At 38.1% G+C, this 26,538-nt stretch overlaps 3 protein-coding genes across 14 annotated transcripts in view; 1 reads left to right on the plus strand and 2 right to left on the minus strand.

The window, feature by feature from the left end:
* LOC111339669 (uncharacterized) overlaps nucleotides 1–19,325 on the plus strand; it is a 38,718-nt gene extending 19,393 nt beyond the window's left edge. For 3 of the 10 annotated variants that reach the window (XM_022946372.2, XM_022946375.2, XM_022946373.2), the window contains exons 2-13: nucleotides 2,059–2,233; nucleotides 8,320–8,365; nucleotides 9,985–10,065; nucleotides 10,430–10,462; nucleotides 11,066–11,179; nucleotides 11,502–11,590; nucleotides 12,233–12,292; nucleotides 13,897–13,951; nucleotides 14,655–14,711; nucleotides 15,657–15,680; nucleotides 16,850–16,987; nucleotides 18,114–19,325. In XM_022946372.2, the coding sequence (XP_022802107.2) occupies nucleotides 2,059–2,233; nucleotides 8,320–8,365; nucleotides 9,985–10,065; nucleotides 10,430–10,462; nucleotides 11,066–11,179; nucleotides 11,502–11,590; nucleotides 12,233–12,292; nucleotides 13,897–13,951; nucleotides 14,655–14,711; nucleotides 15,657–15,680; nucleotides 16,850–16,987; nucleotides 18,114–18,553 (1,312 nt within the window). In that variant the 3' untranslated portion in view covers nucleotides 18,554–19,325. Of the gene's footprint in view, nucleotides 1–85; nucleotides 410–1,570; nucleotides 1,708–2,058; nucleotides 2,234–8,319; nucleotides 8,366–9,984; nucleotides 10,066–10,429; nucleotides 10,463–11,065; nucleotides 11,180–11,501; nucleotides 11,591–12,232; nucleotides 12,293–13,896; nucleotides 13,952–14,654; nucleotides 14,712–15,656; nucleotides 15,681–15,811; nucleotides 16,988–18,113 lie in introns of those variants that run through there. The other 7 variants (XM_088756544.1, XM_022946376.2, XM_022946374.2 and 4 more) reach the window with 5 other exon arrangements.
* LOC148733273 (uncharacterized) lies at nucleotides 4,928–7,128 on the minus strand. The gene is made up of 2 exons (XM_088756552.1): nucleotides 6,377–7,128; nucleotides 4,928–5,710 (listed from the first exon to the last, which is right to left on the minus strand). The coding sequence occupies exons 1-2, from the start codon at nucleotides 6,831–6,833 to the stop codon at nucleotides 5,508–5,510; spliced, it is 660 nt and encodes a 219-aa protein (XP_088612678.1). The 5' UTR covers nucleotides 6,834–7,128; the 3' UTR covers nucleotides 4,928–5,507.
* A 1,013-nt stretch (nucleotides 19,326–20,338) lies between the features above and the next one.
* On the minus strand, nucleotides 20,339–23,739 carry LOC111339673 (uncharacterized). 3 transcript variants are annotated; one of them, XM_088755740.1, is made up of 3 exons: nucleotides 23,665–23,739; nucleotides 22,933–23,145; nucleotides 20,339–20,881 (listed from the first exon to the last, which is right to left on the minus strand). In XM_088755740.1, the coding sequence occupies exons 2-3, from the start codon at nucleotides 22,951–22,953 to the stop codon at nucleotides 20,510–20,512; spliced, it is 393 nt and encodes a 130-aa protein (XP_088611866.1). In that variant the 5' UTR covers nucleotides 22,954–23,145; nucleotides 23,665–23,739; the 3' UTR covers nucleotides 20,339–20,509. The 3 variants fall into 3 exon arrangements, with proteins under 3 accessions (XP_088611866.1, XP_022802116.1, XP_022802115.1); XM_022946381.2 differs by lacking the exon at nucleotides 23,665–23,739 and having other exon boundaries at nucleotides 22,933–23,193; XM_022946380.2 differs by lacking the exons at nucleotides 22,933–23,145; nucleotides 23,665–23,739 and adding an exon at nucleotides 21,473–21,688.
* Nucleotides 23,740–26,538: the final 2,799 nt, after the last annotated feature.

The following is a 26,538-nucleotide window of genomic DNA, read 5'->3' on the forward strand; positions in this document are numbered from 1 at the left end:
TTGTCGACTGCAGGTCGCTGGCTACCCTCGCCGGGCTTATTTTTGTTACCATACATACTGTGCAATCGGCCAATGGGCCCGCAAATGTTTCAAGCAGCCAATTCGAAATTGGAAAGCCGATCGATCTGGAGATAAAAGCATCGCTAGTGAAAGATCTGTGGGAGGAATTGGGAATCGAGTGAATGGAAATGAAACTGCAACATCTCTGCTTTGATTTTCTGGAGGAATCAAGACTGGTGGTAGTTTTTTGGCGGAATTATTCGCTTCGGGCGACGGACGCTTCTAAAGTAGGTTTCCGGCCTTGTCTTTCTTTTAGCAGTTGAACACCAACATAGCGCTAACTCTCCGAAAACGCTTCAAAATGGCATGAGACGCTCGGAATCAACAAAGAAAACAACAAAGCAATAAGGTAAGCCCATTTTATTTCAAAACAAGACATTTTTTTCTCTCTTTTAAGGCAAACCGATAACATCCCATACAAACCTTTATAAATATAAAACGTTGCGCAACACGGTAAGAGTCACGTCCGCTTTTCTGGTAGTGAGCTTGGGCTGCCTGTGCTAGATGTAGAGTCGGCTGTAGTACAAGGCATGGGTAAATGCAAAAAGATAAATTAAGCGAAATGAGCGACACTAAAAGATAGACTTTTAGTTACTGGAGCCATGACGTCACGGCCTCAAGTTATAAGTGCTTTTGCATGTTTGTCTGTTTGCTTTGCTCCTTTTTTGTTTTAGTTACTTTTGTTTTGCCATGTTACTCGAACCGCCACGCGTAACGTGACGGGCTTATCTTAACTGCTTAATTTCTTTACGTCAACGGGTTACCCGAAACTCTCTTTCCTCTTTTGTGTTTGTTTGTTTGTTTGATCTCTTGTCGGTAATCTTGTGAGAGAGTAGTTTAAGACCTTAATTTCGTTTAGTTTGCGCTCAATCGCGTTGCTTTCTGCACAATTTTAAGGCACACTCACGTTTGGCAGATAAGAAAAGCTTATGTAATTTTCCAGACTTAGACATAATATACTCAACTGGATGTTATCAATATCCGGCCTTTGTTGACATAAATTGAGGTCGCTGTCTCAACGAGTTCTCTGATTGTCAGCTCACGTTGGTTTTAAATGTCACGGCAACGCAAATCTCGTGATGAATGTTACGATTACAACACTCTGCATTAATGAGATCTTTGGTTTCAATCTTGCTGAACCCCAAAAATTCATTTTTCTCCTAGTCATAGTGTAGTTATTGTCAGCCATATGTTTTTAATATTGATAATGATAAATGATAATTGTCATGAATAAAGCAGTGTTTAATGGCATATGAAGTGGTGGTAAAGAGAATATGAACTTTCAAAACGATCTTTATCCCACCCGTGTTATTGAGTATCAATCCGCTGTATTTCTGATCGCTTGCCTCCTGTCCGAAAAAGGTAGCCATCCACTGACGGTTGTTGCTAATACAATCTTTCGCAAACATACACATCCATTGTGGCTCAAGTTTCTTGAAAAATCTAAGCTTGTTAATTACCATGTGTTCATTGGATCTTATTTTAACTCTATTGGAATTTGGATTATTAAAGCAATTATGTTTACATGCTTTTGCGTCTGAATGCCCATTTGATTATAGAAGCCACCAACCAGGTCGTCAACAGGCTGCGTCACAGTTCTTTCGTAGTTAATTCACTTATTTTTTTCATTCCAAGCGACAAAAGCCGGTTTGTCGCTGTTAATCTCTATTTTTAGTATACAATCTTTCCTTTATGTTTTCTCAATGTCTTCATTTTAAATGTTTGTAGAAAATTTGATGAGTGTATAGTGCAGTTTTCTCCAGTCAAAAGGTGCTGTCGTTATTCGTGATGTACGTTGACCCTTTAAATGCCCTACCATGCGTAACATATGTGAAACAATGCATCACGTGTTCGAGATTACTGAACAGGATAATTATAAACAGCCGGGCCGCGATTGCGAACGTCATTCAAGCAAGAGTTGTACTTTTATTACACTTGAGTACAGAGTAAGCTCGACGATAAAAAAAAAAAAAAAAAAATGTGCGAATCTTTCTTTAGCAGTGTCCTCGTTCTATTCATTTGGAGCAATGTTGCATTCAAGTTTGTGCAGTGCCGGAGCACCCCCGGGACTTACTTCACTGATGAAACGAGGTTAGCTGGGCAGATGGAACCCTGTTTGAACAAATGTGGCAACAGATTTCAAACCAATGACGCGGAAATATCAAGTGAAGAGGTGACTGAGCATTTCTTATATTTTCAATGATGATAAGTTTAGTTGAAAGACAAATTGATTGTTGGGAATGTAGACAATGACGATATGCATGGAAGAACTTCAGCAAGTCAATAATTTAGTTCGGCAACGTGTAATGTTTCAATCATTTCCAATTCTGCCACCTTTTTCTCCTCGGAGATTCTTGCAGTCTTAATCTGTTCAGGGTCTCTTCAGATTAGACCGTTACTTTAGCTGTTCCAATTGTAGGTAAATTTTTAGCCTGTTAATATCAGAAATCGCAGCTCACTAAAGGAAATGAATAAGTTGCATTTTTAGAATTTTTATCGTGTTAACGTGTGGGGTTGTAATCAGAAAAATGCGAGACCCGCACCTGAGCTTTCCTTCCTCTTTTCTCGTAAGTGCACATCAAAATTTTTGAGGAAATAATATTTATGCAAGATCCTTGAAATAGAGTTAGCTAGTAAACCGGGCACGGTATTGAAAGGCACTAAAGTACTAAGCAGAAAATCTTAAACCTTTTTGTACTGAATCGTACTGTTCGCCAGCCACTTGTTCAAAAGAATGAACTGTGCGCACGTATTCATGTGTAAAGTGGCAAGTTGACGAAAATCATGATTGCAAATTGTTTTTTGTCTCAACTTAATCTTTGAACTAAGAAAGCTTTTACTGACTGTATACCGACGCACGTGTTCATGTGTAAACAGGCAAATTGACGCAAATCATAATTGCAAATTATTTTTTGTCTCAACTTAATCTTTGAACCTAAGGCCCTGTTTACAAGCAGGGAGGGTAACCCTAGTGCTAGGGTTACCCTAGCAGGCGTGTCAAAGATAGCCCGGGTTTACAAGCAAAATTTCACAGGTAGGGTTACCCTACCACCCAGGACAAGTTACCTATGCTTGGCAACTGCACGCATTGCAAACAAAATGGCCGACAAGCGAAGGGTTCTGGCAGTTACTTCGATTCTGCTGTCGTTGCTGCCAGTCATAGCTGCTTATCAGTGCCATGGAGTTTTGTTGTGTTACCTTCTCGTTTCTAGAAAGCGACAGCAAGTTGCCATGTTAAACGCGGCCATGAAATACAATAAAGCACTCCCTCGAATGCGACATGTAAAAGGAGAATTATTCTACGAAGACGATTTCAAAGAAAATCAGGCCGTACGGATCAATGGTGGAAAAACTTATTTGAGGGCAGGATGGAGGAAAGCGAATGGAAGAAAAATTTCAGAATGGATCAGGATGTTTTCATGATCCTCGTTAATGAGGTTAGGCCTTTTCTTGAGCCTAGACGTGGTCCACGCGAAGATGATGTATTGTCGGTGGAAAAACAATTGGCTATGACTTTATACTATCTCAAGAATCAGGGGTCTATTCTTATGACTGGTAATGCTTTTAGAGTTGCCCTTTGTACAGTGTCCGTTGTTGTTCGTAAAGTTTGCTATGTTTTGATTGTCAAGTGTGGACCAAATGTTATCAAATTGCCAACCACAGAACAAGAGATGATGAACCTTGTGTCTAAAATGGAGAAAAAATTTGGTTTTCCGCAAGCGTTTGGATGTGTGGATGGAACACATATTCCTCTTCTATTACCTAGGGAGAATCCGCATGATTACTTCAGTTACAAAATGAAGCCTACTTTGAGTGTACAAGCGGTTTGCGATTGTAAGGGAACATTCTTAGATGTTGATGTAAGGTGACCAGGTTCTGTCCATGATGGTCGAGTGTTTTCCAACTCAAGAATCAACAGAATGTTCAGCAAAGGTGAACTTCCTATGTTGTATAAGGAAATTTTGCCGGGCTATGACAAAGTGCCAGTGTTGTTACTTGGAGATCCAGCGTATCCCCTTCTGCCCTATTGTATGAAGGAGTACCCAAATCCAAGATCAAATGAAGAAGTCATTCTTAACAATATGCTAAGAAGTGATAGAAATCCTATTGAATGTGCCTTCGGAAGGCTTAAAGCTAGGTGGCAAATCTTAAATAAACGTGTTGACTTTGGACTCTCATTTGTGCCCACTGTTATATATGCCTGTTTTGTGTTGCATAATTTTTGTGAAAAACATGGCATGCAAGTGGAAGATGATGATGTTGCCAGGCAGATTGCTCATGATAGGTCAGTGCAACCAGACACTGAGCCAGACCGTTTGTATGCATTCAACACTGCAGAAGGTGCACATATTCGAAATATTATTACTTTGATGTACAAAGAGCACATTCCTCATTGACTTATGTTACACCCTGAAAGGAATGATCAATACAGCAAATTATTTGCTTACCTAGAATTAAGGGAAAATGTTGTGAATGTTGCAACGAACTGCAGTAACTTAACTAAGTATTCAGCACAAAAGTGTTGTGTAGCAATACCACCATCAATGACAAAGGTTCTTTTCTTTTTTTTTCTTATTTGTAATACAAATTAGCCTCTCATAATAGATGTTATCGAAAAAACAAAGACAATTCATAAACAGAAAGACAATAATATAGTATTGTTTGTACTAAAAAGTTGTGTTGAAAAAAATATATGTGGTGTGCAGAAAGCTGGTAAAGAGACTCTATAGAGTCCATAATTTGAATGGTTGCGCCACAATTTACTTAACATAAACTGTACATGTGTGTTGGATTTTTGAATTGTACCTCTTTGTTTGAAACAAAAAAAGTGTTAAAAAAATTGTGTTTAAACAAGAAGACAAACAGCCTGGTAATAAACTTTTAATGAATATGAAAAAAAAAAAATTTAGACTAAATCCTCAACTTGATAATAACATCAATATCACAACTCAACCCTTTCCATGGCTAGGGAACGCAAAATAAATAAATGTCTGATAAGAATCACAATTCAAAATAGTCCCTGTGAGAATCTGACCCTGCATTCTCATTATGAGAAGATGTGACAGAGGAGGCCCTCTGACTCACTGAACTGTAATGGCTGTCTGGCTGAAATGACCCCACTTCATATGAAAACTGACGAGAATGGATTCCATCTCCACAGTACAGGTGACCAGTAGAAGGCTGAGAGCCACTGTAGTTGTTACTAACACCAGAGCCAAACACACCAGGTGTGGGTGTCCCCATGTATTGTTCATGGTTAAGGGGAAACGATTGAGGTTGACCTGACAAAGCCATTGCAACCATTTTCATAGCAGATGCAATACCACTACCAAGCGAAGTTAGGCAGTCAGTCATCTTTGTCATCGAGGCTTCAAAGGCCTTGTTCGACTGAGCAAAGGCATCCAGAAGATTCTTTTTCATGGCTACCTCATCTTTAGCAGTGCTCATTAGATTTTATCCCGTTGTGCTTGAGACAAGTTTCTTACCATATGTTTTCGTTTGTTGTCAACCAGTTGAGCTATTTTAGCTGTATTTACTCTAACCTTTCCCTTTGCATTAGCTTTATCATCCTCTGAGCACCTACTTTCTTCCACACTTTTTTGAATGACACTTGATAGGTTATCTGTCTCATTGTCACCATCATCATCACCTAAAAGAGATGGGGATGGGGAATATGAAGACTCTAAAATGCCTAGGAGTTACAAAAACCAAAATATTGTAAATATATGAATTAATTTTATCAATTGCAGAATGTAACAAAATGATGAGTTATTGTCTTTTTAATTTGTTATTGTATAATGATTGTACAAACCTGTGGAACAGATATTATTGAAGGATATTAGCTACCATAAGACTAAAAATTTTTTATTTCTTTTCTTTCCTTTGCCACTGGATACTAAACTGGATTTTGTAGAAGCACTTGAATATATTACTTCAATCACTAAATTGAATTTGTTTCTATTTATATTTGCAACATTATAAATAAGATATTACCATAACCCCTTCAACAATTAATTATCATTTTACCTGCTGGTAGTTACCAATGTCAACTGCCAGCAGTACATGCTATACCATTCATAGTATTCAGGGGTTGATATTATTATAAGCAATCAGCTCTACCATGAATTTGACTTCCTTTCTTTTGTTATCATAAATAAAAAATGAACTGATTGATAACAATAATAATAATAATTATTATTAGTATTATTATTATTATTATCATTATTATTATTATCATTATTATTATTTAAGTGTCAATTCATTAGCACTGCTGCACTAATTGAGGAGACTACAAATTAACTCAACTATCACATACCTTGAACTTCACTGTCATTGTCATTCTGAACTGATTCTTCCATCATGTCACCGTCAATACCAAATGGGATTGTGCTTGTCGCAGGAGAGCCTCCCCAAATTTCATTTAGGAGATCGAAATTTTCCTTAACAATTTTCCCGCTGCCACTACGACTTCCCTTGTTCACCGCATTCCGGTAATCTTGACGAATGTTCTTTATCTTTTCTTTGACTCTATCACATCCTTTCTTGATTGCCAGCTTTTCCTCATCGTTTTGAGACTTGAAAATTTCGTATTCCTCTTTGTCCATATCCTTAATGCTTGTTTCCGTTTCGGTAAGGCTTGGCGTTCCAAAGTCATCAGGATACAAACTCGCCATACATCGTCTCACTTCGGTGTACAGTGACTGGAGATCTGCTTCAAAGTCGACACCTTGAAAGTCACAGGTCGATTTGTACTCTCGCACAAACTTGAGCATCTCTTCTACCTTGTCATCGGACCGTACCCACTTTGTCTTTTTCTTCTCTTTGCCCTTTTTCCGGATCAAATCTGAATCATTTCATAGCTTTCGCTTCTTCCCTATCCCGCCAGATTGCAAGTCATTACTTTTGTCCTGTCCGGACGTTTGATTTGACTCATCATCATGCTTGGGTGTGGAAGAACGAAATACGAGAGGACTTGCAGTCGAAATATTTTCGGTTTCTGGCAAAGTATATCTCCATTTAGCCCCGCGGCCAGCTCCACGGTGTAAGCGGTCCGCCATGATGACCGTTTGTTGTCAATGTTCAAAGGGTCTGGAAACAAGTAAAAAGTTGTCCTGGGTAGGCGAGTTATCCCCAGCAGAGCGTTTACAAGGCAGCTAGGGTTACCCTAGCGCTAGGGTAACCCTAGCTGCCTTGTAAACGCTCTGCTGGGGATAACTCGCGTACCCGGGACAACGTTTTACTTGTTTCCAGACCCTTTGAATATTGATAACAATGCGTCCGGTTACCAAGCATAGGTAAGAGTTCCCGGGTGGTAGGGTAACCCTACCTGTGAAATTTTGCTTGTAAACCCGGGCTATCTTTGACCCGCCTGTTAGGGTAACCCTAGCACAAGGGTTATCCTCCTTGCTTGTAAACAGGGCTTAAGAATACTTTTACCGACCTCGATTAACTGGAAAGGTGGATTTGATATCTCCTGAAGTGATCTCCCTCATTCATGAGGCCACTTTTACTTAAGAGCTGCCGCCCATTCTTTTACTTTTACGCGGGGTTTCACGTTGCAACGCGTCAAAGTGGAAAAGAAAGTTCTCCTTTATTTCTATAATTCAAGCGTTATTCCAATGGCAGTGCTGGTCCAATTTATTGCTAACGTTTTCTAGCGCTGCTACCCGGAGACATCTCAGGAGATCTAAGGCAGAAAGGTATAAATGGAACTAGGGGGGTGGGGGGGGGGTTTGGCAACACTGTCAATATTTTCTTTTGCAATTTTCATCATCATCATCATCATCACCTTTATTTGCCTTACTTTAACAATTAAAAAAATAGTTAATTACAGCGATAACAGTTAGAAGGCGAGGAGACCCAAGAAGCCACCAGGCTTATGGGAGAGCCACCTCACTTACAATAATAAATAAATAAGTAAATAAATAAATAAATTAGATTAATTAATTAATTAGATAACTCGATTTGAGGTTTTTCGGTTGCGGTGGAATCACGTTTCCTTCTTTCAGATTTTGGATTTCCCGGGTAGCAATAAAACATAACTCATCACTAATCACCTGTTGTGTACAGAAAGAACTACCCAATGATAACAATTGCAACGTCAAATTTCCAGGTATCGCGCTATGATTTTCGTATTTTATTAATTCGACGGAAGTGCGAGAGGAGATCACGCCAAGAAGTTTGAGCTGGGGGAATCGGTAGTATTAAAGCCAAGCAGATATTTGAAAGATTAATAGTAAGTTCCGTCATTCCTTACAGTTGTCTAGTCATCAGATGTGTTATGACAAGTGCCTTCTAGAAAGAGGTAATTTTTTGACATTTTAATTGACATAGACGGAGTGAAAAATGGCGATACTCATCTCAGCGGCATTTGATGCATGTATTCTATGTCATATATTAGAGATGTTTGTGGATTATAACCTAGTTTATTTTTACTCAACGTTACAATGCCATGAGCTTTAAATTTTAATCAGTCTGCGCTATTCTATGGGGCGCCAACCTAGTCAATATTCCTCTGTATTTCTGTGACCCAGTTTACTTTTAACATGGTCAACTCGACTTTTTATATGGCTAACTCGACTTTTTATATGGTCAACTTGACTTTTTACATGGTCAACTTTTGACTTTTTATATGGCCAACTCGAGTTTTTATATGGTCAATTTGACTTTTTACGTGCTCAACTTTTGACTTTTTCTATGATCAACTTGACTTTTTATGTGGTGAACTTTTTACTCTTTTTATGGTCAACTCGACTTTTTACATGGTCAAGTGGTAATCTTTTGAATCGTTCCATAATGCATTGCGCCCAATCACTAACTCATAAAAGCACTCGCTGAAGTTCGTTTTGTAGTTGCGGTGACCCCACGTGCGCTGCAAGTTGGAAATCGACGTGCGAGCTCTGCTGCAATCGAAGGGCTTGATGATGAAACGGAGGAAATCGATGCAATGTTGGTAGCCGTGAACGCTGCCACATTTCGAATGTCATTATTCTGTAATAATTTGAATATATCAACCAAGTTGAAATGGTAAATTGGCCACCGTTACGGTTATAAAAGCTGACGTTTCGAGCGGTAGCCCTTCGTCGGAGCGAATAGAGGAATTGTGGGTTGTGTGTGTTTTTAAAGGCAGAAAATGGAGCTACGTGATTGGTAGGAACATATCAACGAGAAAAACAGGAATAAATTATTCAAATTATTTCGTTACCCCACCGACGCAGCGACAAACAGTTTCTTTAGAAACTATCAGCCTTTATTCATTATTCTGTAGATTGTCGATGGCTTCGAGGGCCTGCTTAGCTATGGCACACGCCGAGGAGATGTGCTGCAAGTCTTCGTTATTGTCGGTCATTTTGTTAGAGTCCTAACGCAATGCATTGTGGAGATTACAAAGTCAAGTTGACGATATAAAAAGTCGAGTTGACCATAGAAAAAGTCAAAAGTTGAGCATGTAAAAAGTCAAGTTGACCATATAAAAAGTCGAGTTGGCCATACAAAAAGTCAAAAGTTGAACATGTAAAAAGTCAAGTTGACCATATAAAAAGTCGAGTTGGCCATATAAAAAGTCTAGTTGACCATGTTAAAAGTAGACTGGGTCACAGAAATACAGAGGGAATATTGACTAGGTTGGCGCCCCATACTATTCCATCCCCCAAAGTCAACTCCTTTCTTTTGATATAATCTGTCTTTCTACCATGTCTTCTATTCATGGCGTTTCGTGTATTCGATTTATGCTTAAGGCCATCGCTCGCTCATTTTGAGAGCACCAGGGTGAGGGGACAGGTGGATATGTGTATGAATTATTTAATCTAGCAGCGAAAATGTCTAACAAAGTACTTGTGTTATTTATACCGTAAGCTCGCATAATTGTGATAGAGTAAGCTGTTATTGATATGTCTTAAATTAATTTTACTCCAATGTTGATAGGGAAACTGAATTCTGTTGTGGATAATCAGGATGTTTCAATCAGTGAGGAATTGACGTCATCTTTCAAGAGAATCAAACGCGGTAAGCTTGTCTATCAACAATCCATACTACCCGAGTATCATGGCTTGGCCAAAGATGGCTCCCAATTTATTTCTCTCCATAATCACCATTATTGTAGTTTTGGAAAAGAACAGTTCGATAGAAGATAAAGCAACCACCTTTAAAATCTTTAATCTTATGATATTTTTAGGTTTTATGGGTGGAACATTTCAAATATAACTGTGGATGTGAAAGTTAATGAGTATATTTCGAGAGCCGTGTTGATCTGTGTCTACGTCCTCCACACAGTCCGTGATTGATAAATCAATCCATTTTTTAATTCCAGCAAAGTGCTCAATAAACCAAAGTGACATTTTTGTTGATGTTTTCCTCCTTTCTCATTTAGAAATCCTAGGGAGCGAGAAAAATGACAGTGACGGTAAGGTCAAAATATACTTTCTTTCTGATAACAAATTTGTTTCATTTTTTATTAGTTAACAAGTAGGTGAATAAAGTATCGTTACAGCCACTTCTTCATTAAGCAAGCTGAATTTTCAAAGATCAGTTATGGTCAAAAACTGCTAAAGGGTTTTCGATTTTTCTATATTCAACTTTTAGCACGTCTCTATGTTTGTTTAGTACCGGGTATGGTAGGTTTGTGGGATATAAATAATAAATTAGTTATTTGTTATTATACTAACTTCCTATCATGTTTTATTGTTGGTTTGGAGAAAGATGATCTAAAGGTGCATTGAGAAAAATAAATAACCAATCAGCCATATTTCGAGCCCTTGTATGTGAATCTATAGCTTTATTTTTTTTTTAAAAGGTGGTATAATTTTATTATTTTCCTTGCGAAAGTTGTTTAGAAGCGATATTTTTCATTTCTCGCATGAGTTTTTGGTTCACTGTCTGTTTGTGCGAGTTGGTTTTTTAGCGTTATGGTTTCAGGAACTCTTAGAACCCCAATCATCTACTTTGTACCCTCGTTTTTATTGAACTACTCATGATTATATTACCTAAATTTTGTTTTCAAACGAAGCCTGCTTAATGAACAGTTCAGGCACTTTCATGCATCCTGATACGAAGGTAACATTCCAGGAACCCAAGGACAATGGAAGTTTTATGGCAAACGTAACGTGGGAACCTCTGCTAAGTATGTAGTATAACAAAAGTATGGCAACAATCAAGTAGAACTAATTCGTAGTTTTATTTCTCTTGCATCGTTGTTGGCACATTCCCAATTTAAAATGAAAGTTTTTCTCTTGTGATCATATATACGCCATCAAGTTATAGGAAGAATAAAAACACGCAACTATTTGATAGTAATAAAACTGATAAACTTATGGTGCTTAGTATTAATGGGAGTCGAAATAGAAAATTGATAGCAGTAATAATGATAATGATAGCGAGAATGATAATATTAACGAAGATCATAATGATAATAGTGTAATAGTTAAGAATATATTTTTTTTCAGGTGACGCTTTTAATTGGACTGGATACAGATTGATTTACGCCGTTGGTATGGTATCTGAAGCTATCGTTAAGTGCGTGGACCTCTATAAGGTGAGAACCGCCAAAATACGGAGAACCTTAAAGAAGTTTTGATCTCCACTTCTTCCTACCTCTCAACGGATATTTTAAAATTTGTTCAGTCTCGATGGCTTTACGTTAACTTTACCCCCTTAACAGTACTCCCAGCTCAACGTTTTCCCAAGGTGCCATTTAGTCACCGAAATTGTTTTCAGTGGTCGCCAGAAATAACAGCAACAGAAAAAAACCAAACAAACAAACAAAAGACAACGACTTATTCAGCACCGTTTACCACACCATATAAACAATCAAGGAGTAAAAGGCTATGACCATATTAATAATATTGAAGCAAAAGTTGATCTCACCTTTCCCTGGGACCCTGAACCTGCCTTTAGAAATGACAGTTACATCTTTTTTACGAACAGTGAAAGCGGGTCGCCAGTTTTGTGACCTTTGCTGAATTAAGTTGCCAAAATTTTCTTTAACTCGCCACGGTTTCCAAAAAGGTCGCAGCTTGGAGCGCTGGCTTATGAGGCCGTCATTACTGAGAAATGATCAATAATCTCATGATCTCTTTCTTTAAACTGGTCTAGACACTAGGTTTAATTAAGTAATGCTATAATTCAACCGTGAACACATCAAAATAGATTTACTGTATTAACAATTTTATTTCAGAACGAGACGAGTTATCTTATAAGCAGTGGTCTGCCGAATGACTCGCGCTTGCGACTCAGTGTAAGTCTATCCAAATCCATAATCTTTGTTGGGTGCGACGGAAAAGGGAAGGGGGAATAATGACAGCACCACTGACTTACTTCGAAAAACTAAAGGGACACAAGTTGATTTTTGAACTTGTGAAGGTGTGAAAGGCAGGCGTTCTTACCACATAGTCAATTATACAGTTTTGTTTGAGGGCTTTAACGCATCAACACAAAAATGCTTTGGTGGCGTACTCCCTTCTTGATATATGTTGAAATAAGCTTCGTGTCGAAAATTATGCAAAAATTATACCATATTTCCCCAAATCAGACTAGGCCCCTTATGTTTTACCCATGCGTCAATGTAGTCTTGTTTTAGGAAAAGTACCCACAGGAATGATATCGCACGAAAGAAAGTACATGCTGGAAATTCGATGGGAGTCAGCTGATCAAAGAATCTCTTGAAAGTCTGAATTCTCTCAACAGACATTAAGGCATAGGGTGCCATTCTTTTTTTCCTGCAGATCTTTTACAATTAGTGCAGAAAACGTATTTAGGGAAGGTACCTTTTTTATGGGGTGGGGGGGGGGGGGGGCTTCAGATGGGAGTGTCATTAGTAAATATTTTACAAATTGGGAAGGGTCAAACCTGTTGGATACGCAGCCGGGGCAGGGTCATAGTTTCTTTTTTGGCAAGGAAAAAACTACTCCGTCCATCGGTGGGAATTGCACTCCAAGAGAGATAATGGAAGTTTGGTAGCTTCCCATAGTCGGGATATTGTCGTCGAGTTGGAAGTGGAGCGCTGTTAGTCTCATCCTTCTCGCAAAATTTACATAGTTTGCCACTTCTCTCTTTACGCGACATTCGCCTAGATAGTCAATATAAATCTCACCTTTCTCACAAAATGCTATTTGAGAACTCAGTATATTCGCCCTTTGGGTTCGGGAACCACCCCAGATCTTCATCTTTCCACTTCTCTGGACTTGTACTTTCACTTGTTCCCGCACCCGATGTGCTACCAACAGAGTCAGAGGAGTAGGGAGCATCCTTTTTAGAATAGCGAGTCGGTAAACAGCCACAATAGCCACAAGTTGCTCCATCTGACCTCATGAAATCCTGGCATTCTCCACAAGCGCATTTCCCTCTTTCTATTCCTCGCATATCCTTGGCCATTTTCAAGTTTTCACCGTGCAACGCCACGCAGTTAACTGCTTTGTGCGCAGACACTTCCGGTCAGTTATTTTCACTTCCGGTTATTTAAGTCTTGGAGGAGGTGGGGGGAGGGTCAGATCCTTTTTGTTTGGGAAGTTATGAAGGGTCATGCATTAATCCAATCTGGAAAGTGGGCGGGCCACGACTTTTTGGGCAAAAAATTTCTAAAATACCCCGGCCCACCCCCCCCCCCCCCAATAAAAAACATACCTTCCCTTATAAACGTTGAAATGTTGATATGCCCTTAGAAGTAGCGTGAAATTTGTAGTACATGCAGCGGTGACTCATTTACGTTGATGATCGATGTAAAAAATGCAAGTCCTTCAGAAATAACTTTACTTGTTCAACTGCCTGACAAACTGAACGAAATTTATAGCTGTTCGGTTTTTTTTTTGTCTTCATTTTGTGTTTGTTTTGTTTTTTTGGTAGGTTGTTTCCATACCATTTTCCTTCAGCCACGATAATTTTACCTTGTCCATAGACTGTAAGTCTCCATTATGCTTTGTATTGTGTATATTGCTTTGTTTATTTATTTCTGCCGTAAGCGAAAGACTGAAGGCTGTGTAGTTTCTTTTGTAGCAAGGTTTGTGCTATTCAAACTGAGTTTAGATATTCAAGGCTACTACAGTCTGACTCCTAAATGTAATAGCTTACCTCGCCATACGTGGAGTCAATGTCGCCTTTACTTTGATTTCCTTGCTACGATATAAAGTAGCTTGTGAACCGCAGTTCTCGTAGCCATCCGCCCAACGTAACAAACACCATTGTGACTAGATGTTCATGCGTTTTGATCAAGTAAGGGCACTTTAGTGCTGTGATTAGTGCAGATCGCAGTCCTCATTAAGTGTACGTTTCGCCAACCGCCTCCTGTGTGGCGAAATTTTTGTTTGATTCGCTAGATCCCTGATGGTCAAAACGTTATCGGACCTAATAACAAGTAGATGACGCGGTTGCTCGATCCGTAATAGAAAACTTAGTCTAACTAATTGTCAATCGAATTTAAAATCTTTTATTTTTCTGAATTCCTCAATTTAAGACTAAACTGAAGTGAGACTATTGTGCTAAAGATGTGTCCCACCACAATGTTAGATCGAAGAGTGTAACCACCAACTGGGCCCCTTGGAAAGACAGAGTGTTTCTTGTGACTTACGATTTTTTGTCTCGTCTAATTTTTTTTTCTTGTACAGGCCACATTCCATGTAATGAGAAGCCAACGATAAGTGGCACATCAACCCTGAATACAAGTAAGGAAAATTTGATTATCTTTTTTCGGCGGACTTTCCTCAACTGACCTCTTTCAGAAATGGCGGGCCTCATTGTTCTTTTAACAAAATGTGAATTAGCCTCGTCGGTCTAGCTAATTTGTTAGAACAAACAAAGGAAAAAGGGAAAAACAGAACCCATACTCATAAGCGAGGCTAAGAAGGGTTATTTAAATGCACACAAAAAAAAATGATAGTCACGCCCACTTCTTATGAGAGGTCTGTACCTTAACGCCGTTTCCGTTTAACAATATTGACTTCTTTGAAGGTTAAATTTGTTCAGTATTTCTTTTGGCACTCCAGGCCTTCACCTTCTTCTCTTTCTACTTTATCAATGCTGCGGAGGTGTAATAAATGATGGTCTTCTATAATTTAAACATGCATTTTGTGATCCTTATTCTACTGGCAGAAGAGTAATATACCATTCAATTTATTCAGTCAGGACGCACAACTATCTTGAATCTAAACAGGTCATACAAGTGCTGTTGATGACAGCATATATTTAAGAGAGCAATGAAACTTTCCCCGCTTTTCCTGAAGTTTCCGTCTTATGAAATGGTATTTTTATGTTCTCCAGAAAAAAGATATTCTTGTAGGTTTTACATTTGAAGGCAATACAAAAAGCCAGCGCTGATCGGCAAAGAAAATTGATGCCAACCGTTATTCTTTTTTTCCTTTCGTGTCCAACGACGGTGAATAATTATTGCAATATATGTACCATGACCCCTGCATTGATCGGTAACTAAAATGGAACTTAATTGGTTTATTTTTCCTTTCCTGTTCTTTATAACCATTGTTACAAGTCCATCCGCAGGTGGGTTTCACGTTTCACTTTTCTTCGCAGGAGAAATTAATACAATGTGAATACCATAACCTCAGTACTGAACGGCGAAGCATAATTTCTTGTTCTTTTTCTGTTCTTTATAGGCATTGTCGTAAGTCCAACGAAAGGTGGGTTTAATGTTTCCCTTTTCTCCACTAGTCATATTTATACAATATGAGTACCATAATCCCTATACTGATCGGAAAAGAAAATATACCTTAGCATGTTATCTTTTTTTTCTTCCATCCCTTCTTTGTAGAGCTTACGTTTACCTTAACGTTTTCTTTTGTACCGCTGAATGAGTTGAAATATGTATTCTTGGATAAAAGATCTCAGGACAACTGAGAAGAACTACGTGTAAATAACGATTCCTTTTTAATATGTACACTGTAGGTCTCTGAAATGTTAAAATTAATATTTTACCCCGTTACCTTAGTTGAGGATTATGTTTGATAAAGAGAGGAAAGCCTTTTGCTTTTTGAAAACCTTCCAGGGACTGTGGTTGGTATAGTACATTTTAGTGCAAAATGAACGCACGCGTTTGGCTGCGAGGAAGCGTTGATATTTCTCCAAACTCGGTTTTGGACGTCGAAACAACCTTTCGCCATATATTTTCTTCTAGCAACTTGTTTGCCCGCAGGTGATCCAAGAAACCTTTGCTCATCACACATGGATCGGTTATTGGCTAATTCATCAGTTTGTCACCAAGGGTACCCTTTTGGCTACATCTCATTTGCAAACTGAAGTTTATTTTAACCCTTTTTGGTAGATTGCTAGTCTTGCGTGGAATATTAGGAGAACAGAAGAAAAATAGCCCTTAGACTGAATAGGCAAAGAAATAGCTTTTAACATAGTGTCATCTCTTAATTTCTTTCCTATTCTTATGTAGCTCTCCCCACGAGTCCAACGTCAGGTAGATTTAAAAAGTAGCTGATATCCGTATCTAGCTTCTCAAATATATAGCAGCCTAATTGTAGGCTAATCATCTTTTTAATACCCCTCGAACAAGCACTACCGGACTACTTTCAGGGATAGCAGCGATTTTATAAAGTTCCAAGGTTTAGTTTTTTTCTGTCCAAAACTTTACATATATCCCGCACCATTTCTGACGGTTTATTACGAGGAAGAATGTAATGAATTTATCTCCTTGTCCTGCAGTGCAGGGCTTTTAAGAGTATCATCAGTTTCATTCGTCTTGATCTTGCTTTTGTTCTTTGTTTTCGAGTTTGGTTCTTGTTTATGTCTGTTGGGATTTGCCAGCTACACTGTAATTTACTTTGTAAAAATTCTATTTCAGAAAGTAGCAGGCTTAATGTTGTCCTTGCTAGTACCCTCCTCACGATATTTATGTGTGTTGTGGCTGCTTTGCTGATTTTCTTCTACTGCCATCGACTACAAAAAAAGGCGTTCCTAAGACATACGGGCTCTTTTGCAGGTTGGTGTTCTCCACTAAGAATAATCTCTTTTAATAAGAGCCAAAATGTGCACAGAATGCTTATACGAAAGCAGCAATAACAACGCACTTGGGAAAAATTTGAGGGGATTTCCGCCGTTTGACGTCGGACAACCCTGAACAAAATCGTTAAGGAAGACAGTGGTCTATATATTTAATAGTGGAGTTGTGAATTGCTATGCTCAACGCTCTCTGTGAAGTAAAGTTTTGCAAGGTTTTGTTGGGTGGACGTTATGTTTGACATGAAATTAAAGTAATCTACACTGCGTCCACATATGACGCGTCCACATTGATGGAATTGAAATACTAAATCGTGAAACTTTGTAAAAGCATTTTTTAAGAGAAGGTCTCCATGTTCAAGTCGTTAAAAGATAAGAAAGTACATCCTTGCTCCTAGATAAGACGTTGCCTTTTAAAGGACCGTCCTCCATCACAACCAGTTCGACGCTGCTGCATGTACAAACCTGACAGAAGTAAACTTATTCGTCAAACAAAAACTTCAGTAATTTTAATTATTCAATTCATAACTCTTGGTTCGAATTAAAATGAGGAATATACAGATACACCCAATCGGGTTAAAAAAAATACACAATAGCACAGACGTTTTTTCACAATTACTCCCATTTTCGAGATTAATTCTTCAAATTTCCTCGGTGCGCCGCGCATAATCAATATGGCAGCAAGGGGGCAATGTTTAGGAGTTTTTACCAAGATTGAATCAAAACAAAGCTAAACATTCTTTCTCCCGCGTGTCTGACTTTGAATTGGAACCTATTCGTTGGCTGGGACTGATTAGGGGCCAATTCAGCCTCTGAAAAAAAAGGCGAAGAAACTGTACGGATGTGAAAAAGATTTCAGAGGATTCTGGTGTGAGCGCTCTTACCAATGTTTTTGTGAATACCCTTTCATTACAAACCAGAAACCTTTTAGAACGCGTCACTATTTTCTTAACAGAAATGAGTCTCTTACGTCCTTATTTCTTTTTTGGCGACGCGGTGTTTGTTGTCAGTCAGTAAATTTTTAAATACTCTTCATCCAGTTATTTTGTCTCTCTACCTACCTGTCTATCTGTTTGTCTGTAACACATATTTGCCTGTTTAATTTTCAGATATACAATTTGAATACGACGCGTTTGTCATATATAGCTCCCAAGACTCAGAGTGGGTGGTTAAAACTCTTATCCCAACTCTTGAGGAAAAGCATGGGCTAAAATGTTGCGTGCACTACAGAGATTTCCCTCTTGGAGTTCCTTTTCGTCAAAATATGGTTGACAGCGTTTACAAGTGTAAGAAGACAGTAGCTGTTGTGTCCACTCACTTCTTCAATAGTAACTATTGTGGCTCAGAACTGGATTACGCCCTTCATCGACTTATGGAAAAGAAAGATGATAGCTTAGTTGTTGTCAAACTTGATGAAGTCGATAGAAAGAAACTCCCCAGAGAACTACAAAAAAGGAGTTATATAGACTATACAAAGTCCACTGATAAAGAAACTTGGGAGAGAAAACTAGTGAAATGCTTGAAGTCCGCCCACTCCCGACCAGAATAAAGTGTAGTTGGGAGCCTACTACCGAGGCAAAGAAATCCCTGGTGATATACTTTGTAAAACCATGCAGCCATTTACAAGGCATTTTCCTGCATGGGACAATCTATTCGTTATTTGCTCGAGGGAAAAATTTTGCCATTTTCCAGTGAGTTTCTGTAAAATCTTTTAACCGTCAAGAAAATTACTTTGTTCATGTATCACGCCTATGAAGCCTTTAAATTTCTTTCACAATATCAAAGGAATTTACTTATCTCTTAATACTACTCGAACTGCAATGTAATGTTTTTTTCTTTTTGAGATCAACTTCCCCTTCTTACCGAGAACCGACTTTGTGCTGATGTTCATGCGAACTGGCATACCCTTTCTAAAGAGCCTATGAGAAATTATCTTCAGGCGCTTTGCTGAAGGAAACTTTGTTTTATATCCAAGGGTTCATTTAGCCAATAAGTAAACAAGCCAACAAGCTAAAACAAAGCAGTACAGATAGGTAAATTCGAGATCGATACTTTCAGTTCCTGTGATAAAAAGAAAATCGATTTCTTTCATTTAAATGTAAATCATCACGAAAAAGTTATCGAGGAAAAAAATTGACGGAGCTCTTCGGTCACTTATGTAGAAAGATGGCTCTCAGGAGTGTGGTGAACGAAATGTTGGACCCAAATGTATAGTGGAACTACCTTCGTCACTGCATGTAAGTGTAAATACTAAAGCTTTAGTGAGCTGACAGATTTTAAGTGTTTGTTGTTTTTGAAATAAAAACTGACAGTAAAGTGAACTTTTTGTTACTCAATAAGGAGGAGGATGGAATGCGTTACATGTCGATACCATTTTTAAGGTCGAACTCATGGAATAGTGCTGAATCTACTACTGAATTGTTCATAGCCTAGAAACGAATACGTTATTAATGACTGCTGGATTTGGTGGGCGGGCAGGTTGATTTTCGACATGTCCAAAGCGTCCAATTCATGCAATTCTGCGTTGAAAGGAAGATTACATATGTCTGTTCCGTACTGTATGTTTTAAGCATAATCAATTAGAGCAGAAAAATTCGTATTTGACAACAGTGTCGGCACCACGCACTCGCGAGGAAAAAGGAAAGGAAGGAAACGAAAACTCGGGTATGAACGAGATTACTCGCACTGCAGAGCACTGCACTGGTATCGCAGAGGTCATGGGTTCGAATCCCGTACAGGCCTGAATTTTTTTCAGGCCTCATTTTCATTACTGCTTAATAAGTAGTGCTCGTTACTGCGAAGATCGCTCTCATACTCATTACTCGCTGAATTGGGTATTAGCGAGAATTGCCATCATTTGCAGTTTTGGTACATGTAACTGATGTGTCTCAAACTCGTTTTGGTGCGTTGGATACGTACCGAATAACTTATTTTAGCTTAGAAAGTTCGGCGATTTTGTCCGTCGAATACAAAAACGGATCTCGTAATTTTTTCCTCGCATAACTTTATTAATAACTTGTGTCTGTTTAACTGAACAGCTATCGATGATGATCAAAACGAGAAAACTGGTGTTTTGATTCCTGTTATAAAGTTAAAACTTGTCAGTTTTCGATGTTAGCAAACATTTCCTTGCTTGACTTGCTTCTTACCGTGCTAATCTTAATTCAGGGCTCGTTTTCTTTGCTTTATTGTGATAAAATTTGGGTAACTTTCGTGGCGTTCAGCTCACTGTGGAGGAGGAAGTGTGTTTCTGACAACGTAGAGTACGAAAGGCATAGTTTATGAAGAAAAACACCTTAATAAGCCCTCGCTGGAAACTGAGGTCCAATATCAATCAGTTTTATTTTTGTCGCTTTTATTGAAATTTTCTCAATCGTAATACGTTCATTACAAGCAGATTGCTTAAGACTCAGGAGTTAAACCGAGTGTTCAACTTTAACATTTATTTCAAACGACCTTAAACATTTTAAAATATCACTATCCAAATGTCGATGTTGCTTGTTTCCTAATTTAGATATGCACTTCTTTTTCGTCCTCTGCTTATACAACTGTTGCATTTACTTCCAAATTTATCGGTTTCACACTTACACCTGATCGTATTACAAATTTTAGCTTTCACGGTATTGTTGGAGAACTTTTTCATAATTTTTGTTAAGGATGCACAATCTGGTTGGCATGTGGGATCTGAGTGCGGCAAGTGCTCAACGTGATCCTGGGCATCATTGATCCCATAAGGGAACATGTAAGAAATGTAATCTTCATTTTCGTCCCATGTGTAACGTCTTGGCTCAGCAGCTTTATCTCGCCGCAGCTGTGGCTTACTGTGAGAGGTTGAAGTCGTCAGCAGTAATAGAAGGATTACTTTGAAAGCAACAAGCTGTGAATAACGTAAAGACAAGATAACAGTTAATACAGAATAGAAAACTGAAATTTGTAAGAATAAGAGGTTTTAGCGACCCATAGATTTATTTGCGTGTTTTTCATGGTGGTTGTTATACATTTGTGGTGTTTAGTTTAAAATGCTAGTAAATAACGAAAGTTTTCGAAGTTCGTTAAAAGCAGTCGCACTCATTGTGTGGTCACTGATCCTAAACAGTAGCCGTAGATTGAGTCTTTTTTACCTTAACGCTTGAGACAGATCTATCGTCATTATCGCTTAGTTTAAAACTGATGCAGCGACCGTGAAAAGGTTGTCTTTTGGCTGGTTCACGCCCAAGTCCGCTAGAAGTAATTACATTCTTCTTCCGGACGCCGTCCGCGTCTCAAAATCGATTCTGCCCAGGTCTCCTTGGTGTTTTTACAACGGAATAAATAAGTCGAAACATAGAGCTTTTGTTCTGATCATCTGAGTAATTGAACTAAACTCGCCGCTAAAACTTACTAAATGATCGAGATCGAAAAACAATCTAATGATTAGCATTTGTTCACCAATGTACCCTCTACCTTTCGGAAATTAACTAATAAATACCTTGCCAGTGGTGTTAAACATTTCTGCTTCTTGTCGATTAGGATGTAATTGAAAATATCGTCAGACTCCTTGATCACACTTTTAGCTGGGTTGATTATAGGATCTTTAGGGAACTCGAGAAGCTCAATTTATATCTTTTTAGCAATAAAATTATGGAGGAACGAACTGTTTATAGAAAATTTAATTTAGATTATTTAAACATCACCAGCTCATATATGGGCAAACAGAGGTGCACAATTACGAACGAATGTGGAAATAAACAGGTGAAAAGGATGTGTAGTCCTAAAATTGTGAATTGACTTCCTCTTCTTGGTCTTGTGGACGTAAAACCATTATGATAATGTCAACAGTATTTTAAGACTTAAACGTGCGAAAAGGGGAAAGAGAAAAAACTCTTAGAGACTTCAGCACTTTGTTTTCTCAAACCGTTGGATTTTGCGGCATATTTTGCTTATTATATGGCAGTCGAGTTCAAATCTGTCAAGATCCTCCAAAACGGTCTCATTGTTCTTTCCTATTGGAAAAATTCACTCGAGTTAAGTTATGCTGGATGGGTAACGCATTAGAGTAGATGAATAATTAATTTTGTACATTGTCGCCGACACTAAGTGTTTGAATACCATTTTGGCAGGTGATGATGCTATTGTCATTAAAAACGAATCAAAAGTGAATTTTTCAAGACATTGTGGCCGTTATGTGTCATGAGAGCATTAAATGGTACTTACTTTGTGAGTTCATACGTATAGGCAGTTCAAATTAAAATAGGCGAAGTGACAAAATATTGTTTCTCTTTTTGTTTAACAATAAGCTCGTCGTCAAACTATGAGTTCGAAGTGAAACCCTGATTCGTGAAATAATGAAAAATTATCGTAAGTCTTTTAGTGATGATTTTATATCATGTTCTTTGAAAACCGGAAATAACCCGACATTAAACTCGCACTTCGCTCTCTACAAGGCATCTGATTCTGCTCTCATATCAATGTGGCGCTTCATAAACCTTGTGAGGGTGGGATGCGCTTATTGCGTTTCTAGAACGCCTACGTGGTGTTTGATTTTTGATGTTTTAATCGGTTGATTTCAGAGAACTTAACATTCCTATGTGTGGGTGGCCGTGTATTCTACATTTTTTAACGGAATTATCTTTGGAATGAAATATTAGTAACCATAAAATAGTTATGAAAATGAAGCGACGAAAGTAGTACGAAAAATTTGCTCTTAAGTTTTTACAATGGAACCCTATGGCTATGGTAGTATACAAGACTCGAAATAAGCTACAAACATTTTCCTCTGTTTGGTGTGATTACCTTTGATTAGGTTAGCTTTTGCAGCAATTCTCAATCCTAATGATGGTTGATCACGAAACAAAATTTTCGTTTCGTATTTGTTAGCATTACCTCATCTTCTGTCACATATGGATTGAATAGGAGAAAAAAATAGCGTAAAAGTCAGGATTGACTTACATTTCTACCAGTATCGTACATTATGGACAGTTCGACTTCTTCAGCCTAAATTGCCACTCGATGGTTGACTCAGCATTTATAGCTTGCTTGGAAATCTTAAGCGATTATATATTAATCTTTAATTGACTGGTAGACATTTTGTAGCCTAAGTTCCCAGCTAGCTATAAAAGAGGTAATTCGTTTTTACAGCTCCATTGTAATGATGATGCCGGCCTTCAATGAAAAAAAAAAAAAAAAAAAAAGGGAAGTAAGGAATGATGTCGTATACTTCATAATGGTTCTGGGAGGAAAAATATGGAGATATGAAATATTGGTAAATTGAGAAAAGATGCCTTTCCGCAAAAAAAAAAAAAAAAAAAAAAAAAAAAAAAAATTTAAGCATGCTCTGAACAAGAGGAGATCAGCTGTTTCAATTCTTTGCATTGATCATAATCTTCCTTCAGCGTCTGTTGAGCGTTAGAGATCTTACTGTAACTATATTTTATGATAATACGTATATTTAAGAACTTAGATCGGAGGTGTATTGTTAGCATTTCCCTCTAGTTCCCATCATAAAATACAACGTTGACAGTGAATTTTGTACCAAAAGGTACTGCATGAATATCTTTTTTGCGATGTTTTTTCTTCGTTCAGTCTTTTCGATTTTTTTTATATCTCTCAAAAACCTTTTAAATTCATCACCTTGCGATGAATGAAAGTAAGTGTCAACAGAATTTTTTAACTTTTTCTTACCATAACGCTTATTTTCACTGGAAGAAGATAGAAATATACAAGCCAACCTAGATCAACCTGCGCCGATGGATTATGTTTTATGTCTCTATAACCTGCTCGTTATACCCTAAGCCTAAGAACTTGGGAGAATTCAGCTGTTCATACGCACTTAAATTTAGTAAACAGCTAGCAGCAGATGGCTGGTAAGTAGCGACGTAATTAAAACATCGCATCGCGTCTTTCATCCGGTGTAGGTCTTTATTAACTTACATAACACAACCTGTCACTCAAAATATTTCCTTTCCTATTTGTAAATGTCATGTTTTCCCATTTTAGTCGGTAACCATAATACTTTAAGCAGTTGTGGACCGAATAAACCGGAGTGAAAGGGAAACGTATGTTCCACTGAGTTTGAAATAAATGCTTGAAATTAATGCTAGCTTGTACCTGCAAATATATATGTTCAAGGCTGTCGCTTAAACTCCTAACGTTTCGTGGACGCAAATTAAGTAGTCAGCTCTTATATAACTGAATCTCTAAGAGGGCAGGTGGATATAAGGGGAAAAGTCAGAGAAATAACACGTTCATCGAGACAAAACGTATAAAATATTTTGAAAAAGAAAGAAAAACCAAACAAACAAACAAACAAACAAAAAATTAGGAAACAAATTTTTTTTTCATATTTTCTAAATCACTCTGCGTATATGCAACTGGAACTGCAACCGGAATCATAACATTTCAGGTACCTACACAAAAGGCAAACATGACAGGTATGCTAAACAGGCGCATAAAACTCTGTGTCCAAAGTCGGTATTCAGAGAGGCAAAACAGAAAAAAAAGAAGAGATGCTTATTTCATGAGCCTTAATCTCTCTTTAATTTTCTAATGAGGTCTTTTGCCTAAGACTTATTGGCTCCTTTAAGCTTCCTTGCCTCATGAGTGTTTCATTGACTTCATATTTGTCTAAGTGCGTGTAAATAGGAGGCAAAGTCAATAAAAAAAAAATTAAACTTGGAAGCGAACTGAAACTTGAAACTGAACTGAAACTTGAATCTGAACGGAAACCCTATGAAACCAATGCAATGCCTACGCGGTTGACGACATCGAAGAAAACGACGTGTACATAGGAAGTTATGTCAGTAATCATGACAAAACGGAAAATGAAAAACCTGGGCCTGGATCCCTTGCGATGATAAACTAGACTTCCTAAATAGATTTAAGACACAGACCACAAGATTGGAATGATTAACGTATTTGCGAGAAAGAAAAATAGCATCGCTATCCCCATTACCATAACCTAAATTGCTTGCATGAACTAGAAAAACGTACCTAGAAATGCCGTACTCTTCTATCGCTGAAGTTCCTCGTTGAAGCAGAGATGTGGCAGAGGTTTCGTTACTGCATCGCTAGCAACCAACACTAGCGAAAGGGATCTTTCATCGGAGCATACCTGGCAGTTTACACAAGATTGAAGAATTTCTCAATTTCTCCGTTTAACGCGCCTTGACAAATTCTTATTGATATGGAGGTCATTTTTCGATTTAGAATTTAATCTCGTGGACATCTGACCCGCTTTTTAGTTACCTTTCACCGTATTTGATTTCCCGCGATCAACTCATCCTCCTTTCTTTTCTTACTGTTGTTATTCACTTGCAGCACAGAAATAATTTTCAAGCGATGTCCAAGTAGATAGAAGGGCGTTTTGCTCAACATTGAACCATGACTAACTATTTTCAAAATTACGAAAAGAAAGGAATTTTCCATTGCATTGTAAAATGATTTAAGACCTAAACTACAATCAGGTTGCAAACATTGTGTTATTTTCAAGTATCTCATAGTGTTTATGGTGTGCAATCATGCTTATCCCAGGATGATCGAGTTTCACTAACTAAATTTGTGGTTAGTATAAAAACCGGTGAAAATTACCCATGAAGACATACGTATTTTTTAGTATGAATGGTTTGAGCCCGGAGACAATATGCGATAGTGTAGTCTGATCGTCCGGGAGAGAGTGGACCTGAAAAGGACTGTTGTCGATGGTGGTGACTGACACATTGAAAGCACTAGCGGAAGTCATCATCAGAGTCAGTTGAACAGTCATGCAGTCGAATGTTCTAAGTCCAGTATGTATAAAATGATAGGTCAGATTTGCCGTGATATCGATTTTATTGGCTGTAAAACTCAAGGGGCGTAAGGCGGTCGTGATTGGTTTGTTTCGATCCGTAGGTAAAGTTAGGTCGTTCTGTTTGGTTCGTTTGTAATATTCAAGTCATGAATAAGTCGTTTGTGCGGCGCTGGTAGTAGTTCTATTAATGGTAATCATTTTGGTGGGAATGTTTTTTTCCTGAGTCACTAGCTAGCTATTAAGTGAGGACGGAATTTGTTGTGGCGTCGTGTGATATCTTCATTTGAAAAGCATTAACAAAAGCGTTCGTTTTCGTTTACTTTGAAATCGATATGGTGAGAGAGAAAACTGCTAAAACTTGCCGTGCTTGGTACACTGTAGCTCAGTTGGTAGTAGCACCCAACTAGTTTCTGTTAGGTAATTTGGTTTTATCAACTAAGTTGATAATGTAAATTGGCGAGCGTAAAGAGTTAAAAGCTTACGTTTTTGGCGTTAGCCCTTCTCGGAGCGAATGGCACGGGTTCATACCCAGTCAAAACTTTTCAAGATTTTTCCACTCTTCTTTTCTGCAATTTATTTTAATTGTAGCTCACTTTCGAGGATAATTTCTGCACATCCTCAGTTCAGCAAATGATTTCTCTCATGGTCTTTGACGGTCATTTACGAGGGAGGAAAAAAAAACTTTTTGTTATTGCTCGCACTCATTTGTTTTTCGTTTCTGGGGGATTGATAGACGAACGAAAATTAAACAAAGTAAAATGAGATGAAAT

The sequence above is a fragment of the Stylophora pistillata genome, chromosome 4 (assembly GCF_964205215.1).
Source record: "Stylophora pistillata chromosome 4, jaStyPist1.2, whole genome shotgun sequence".
Lineage (NCBI taxonomy): Eukaryota > Metazoa > Cnidaria > Anthozoa > Scleractinia > Pocilloporidae > Stylophora > Stylophora pistillata.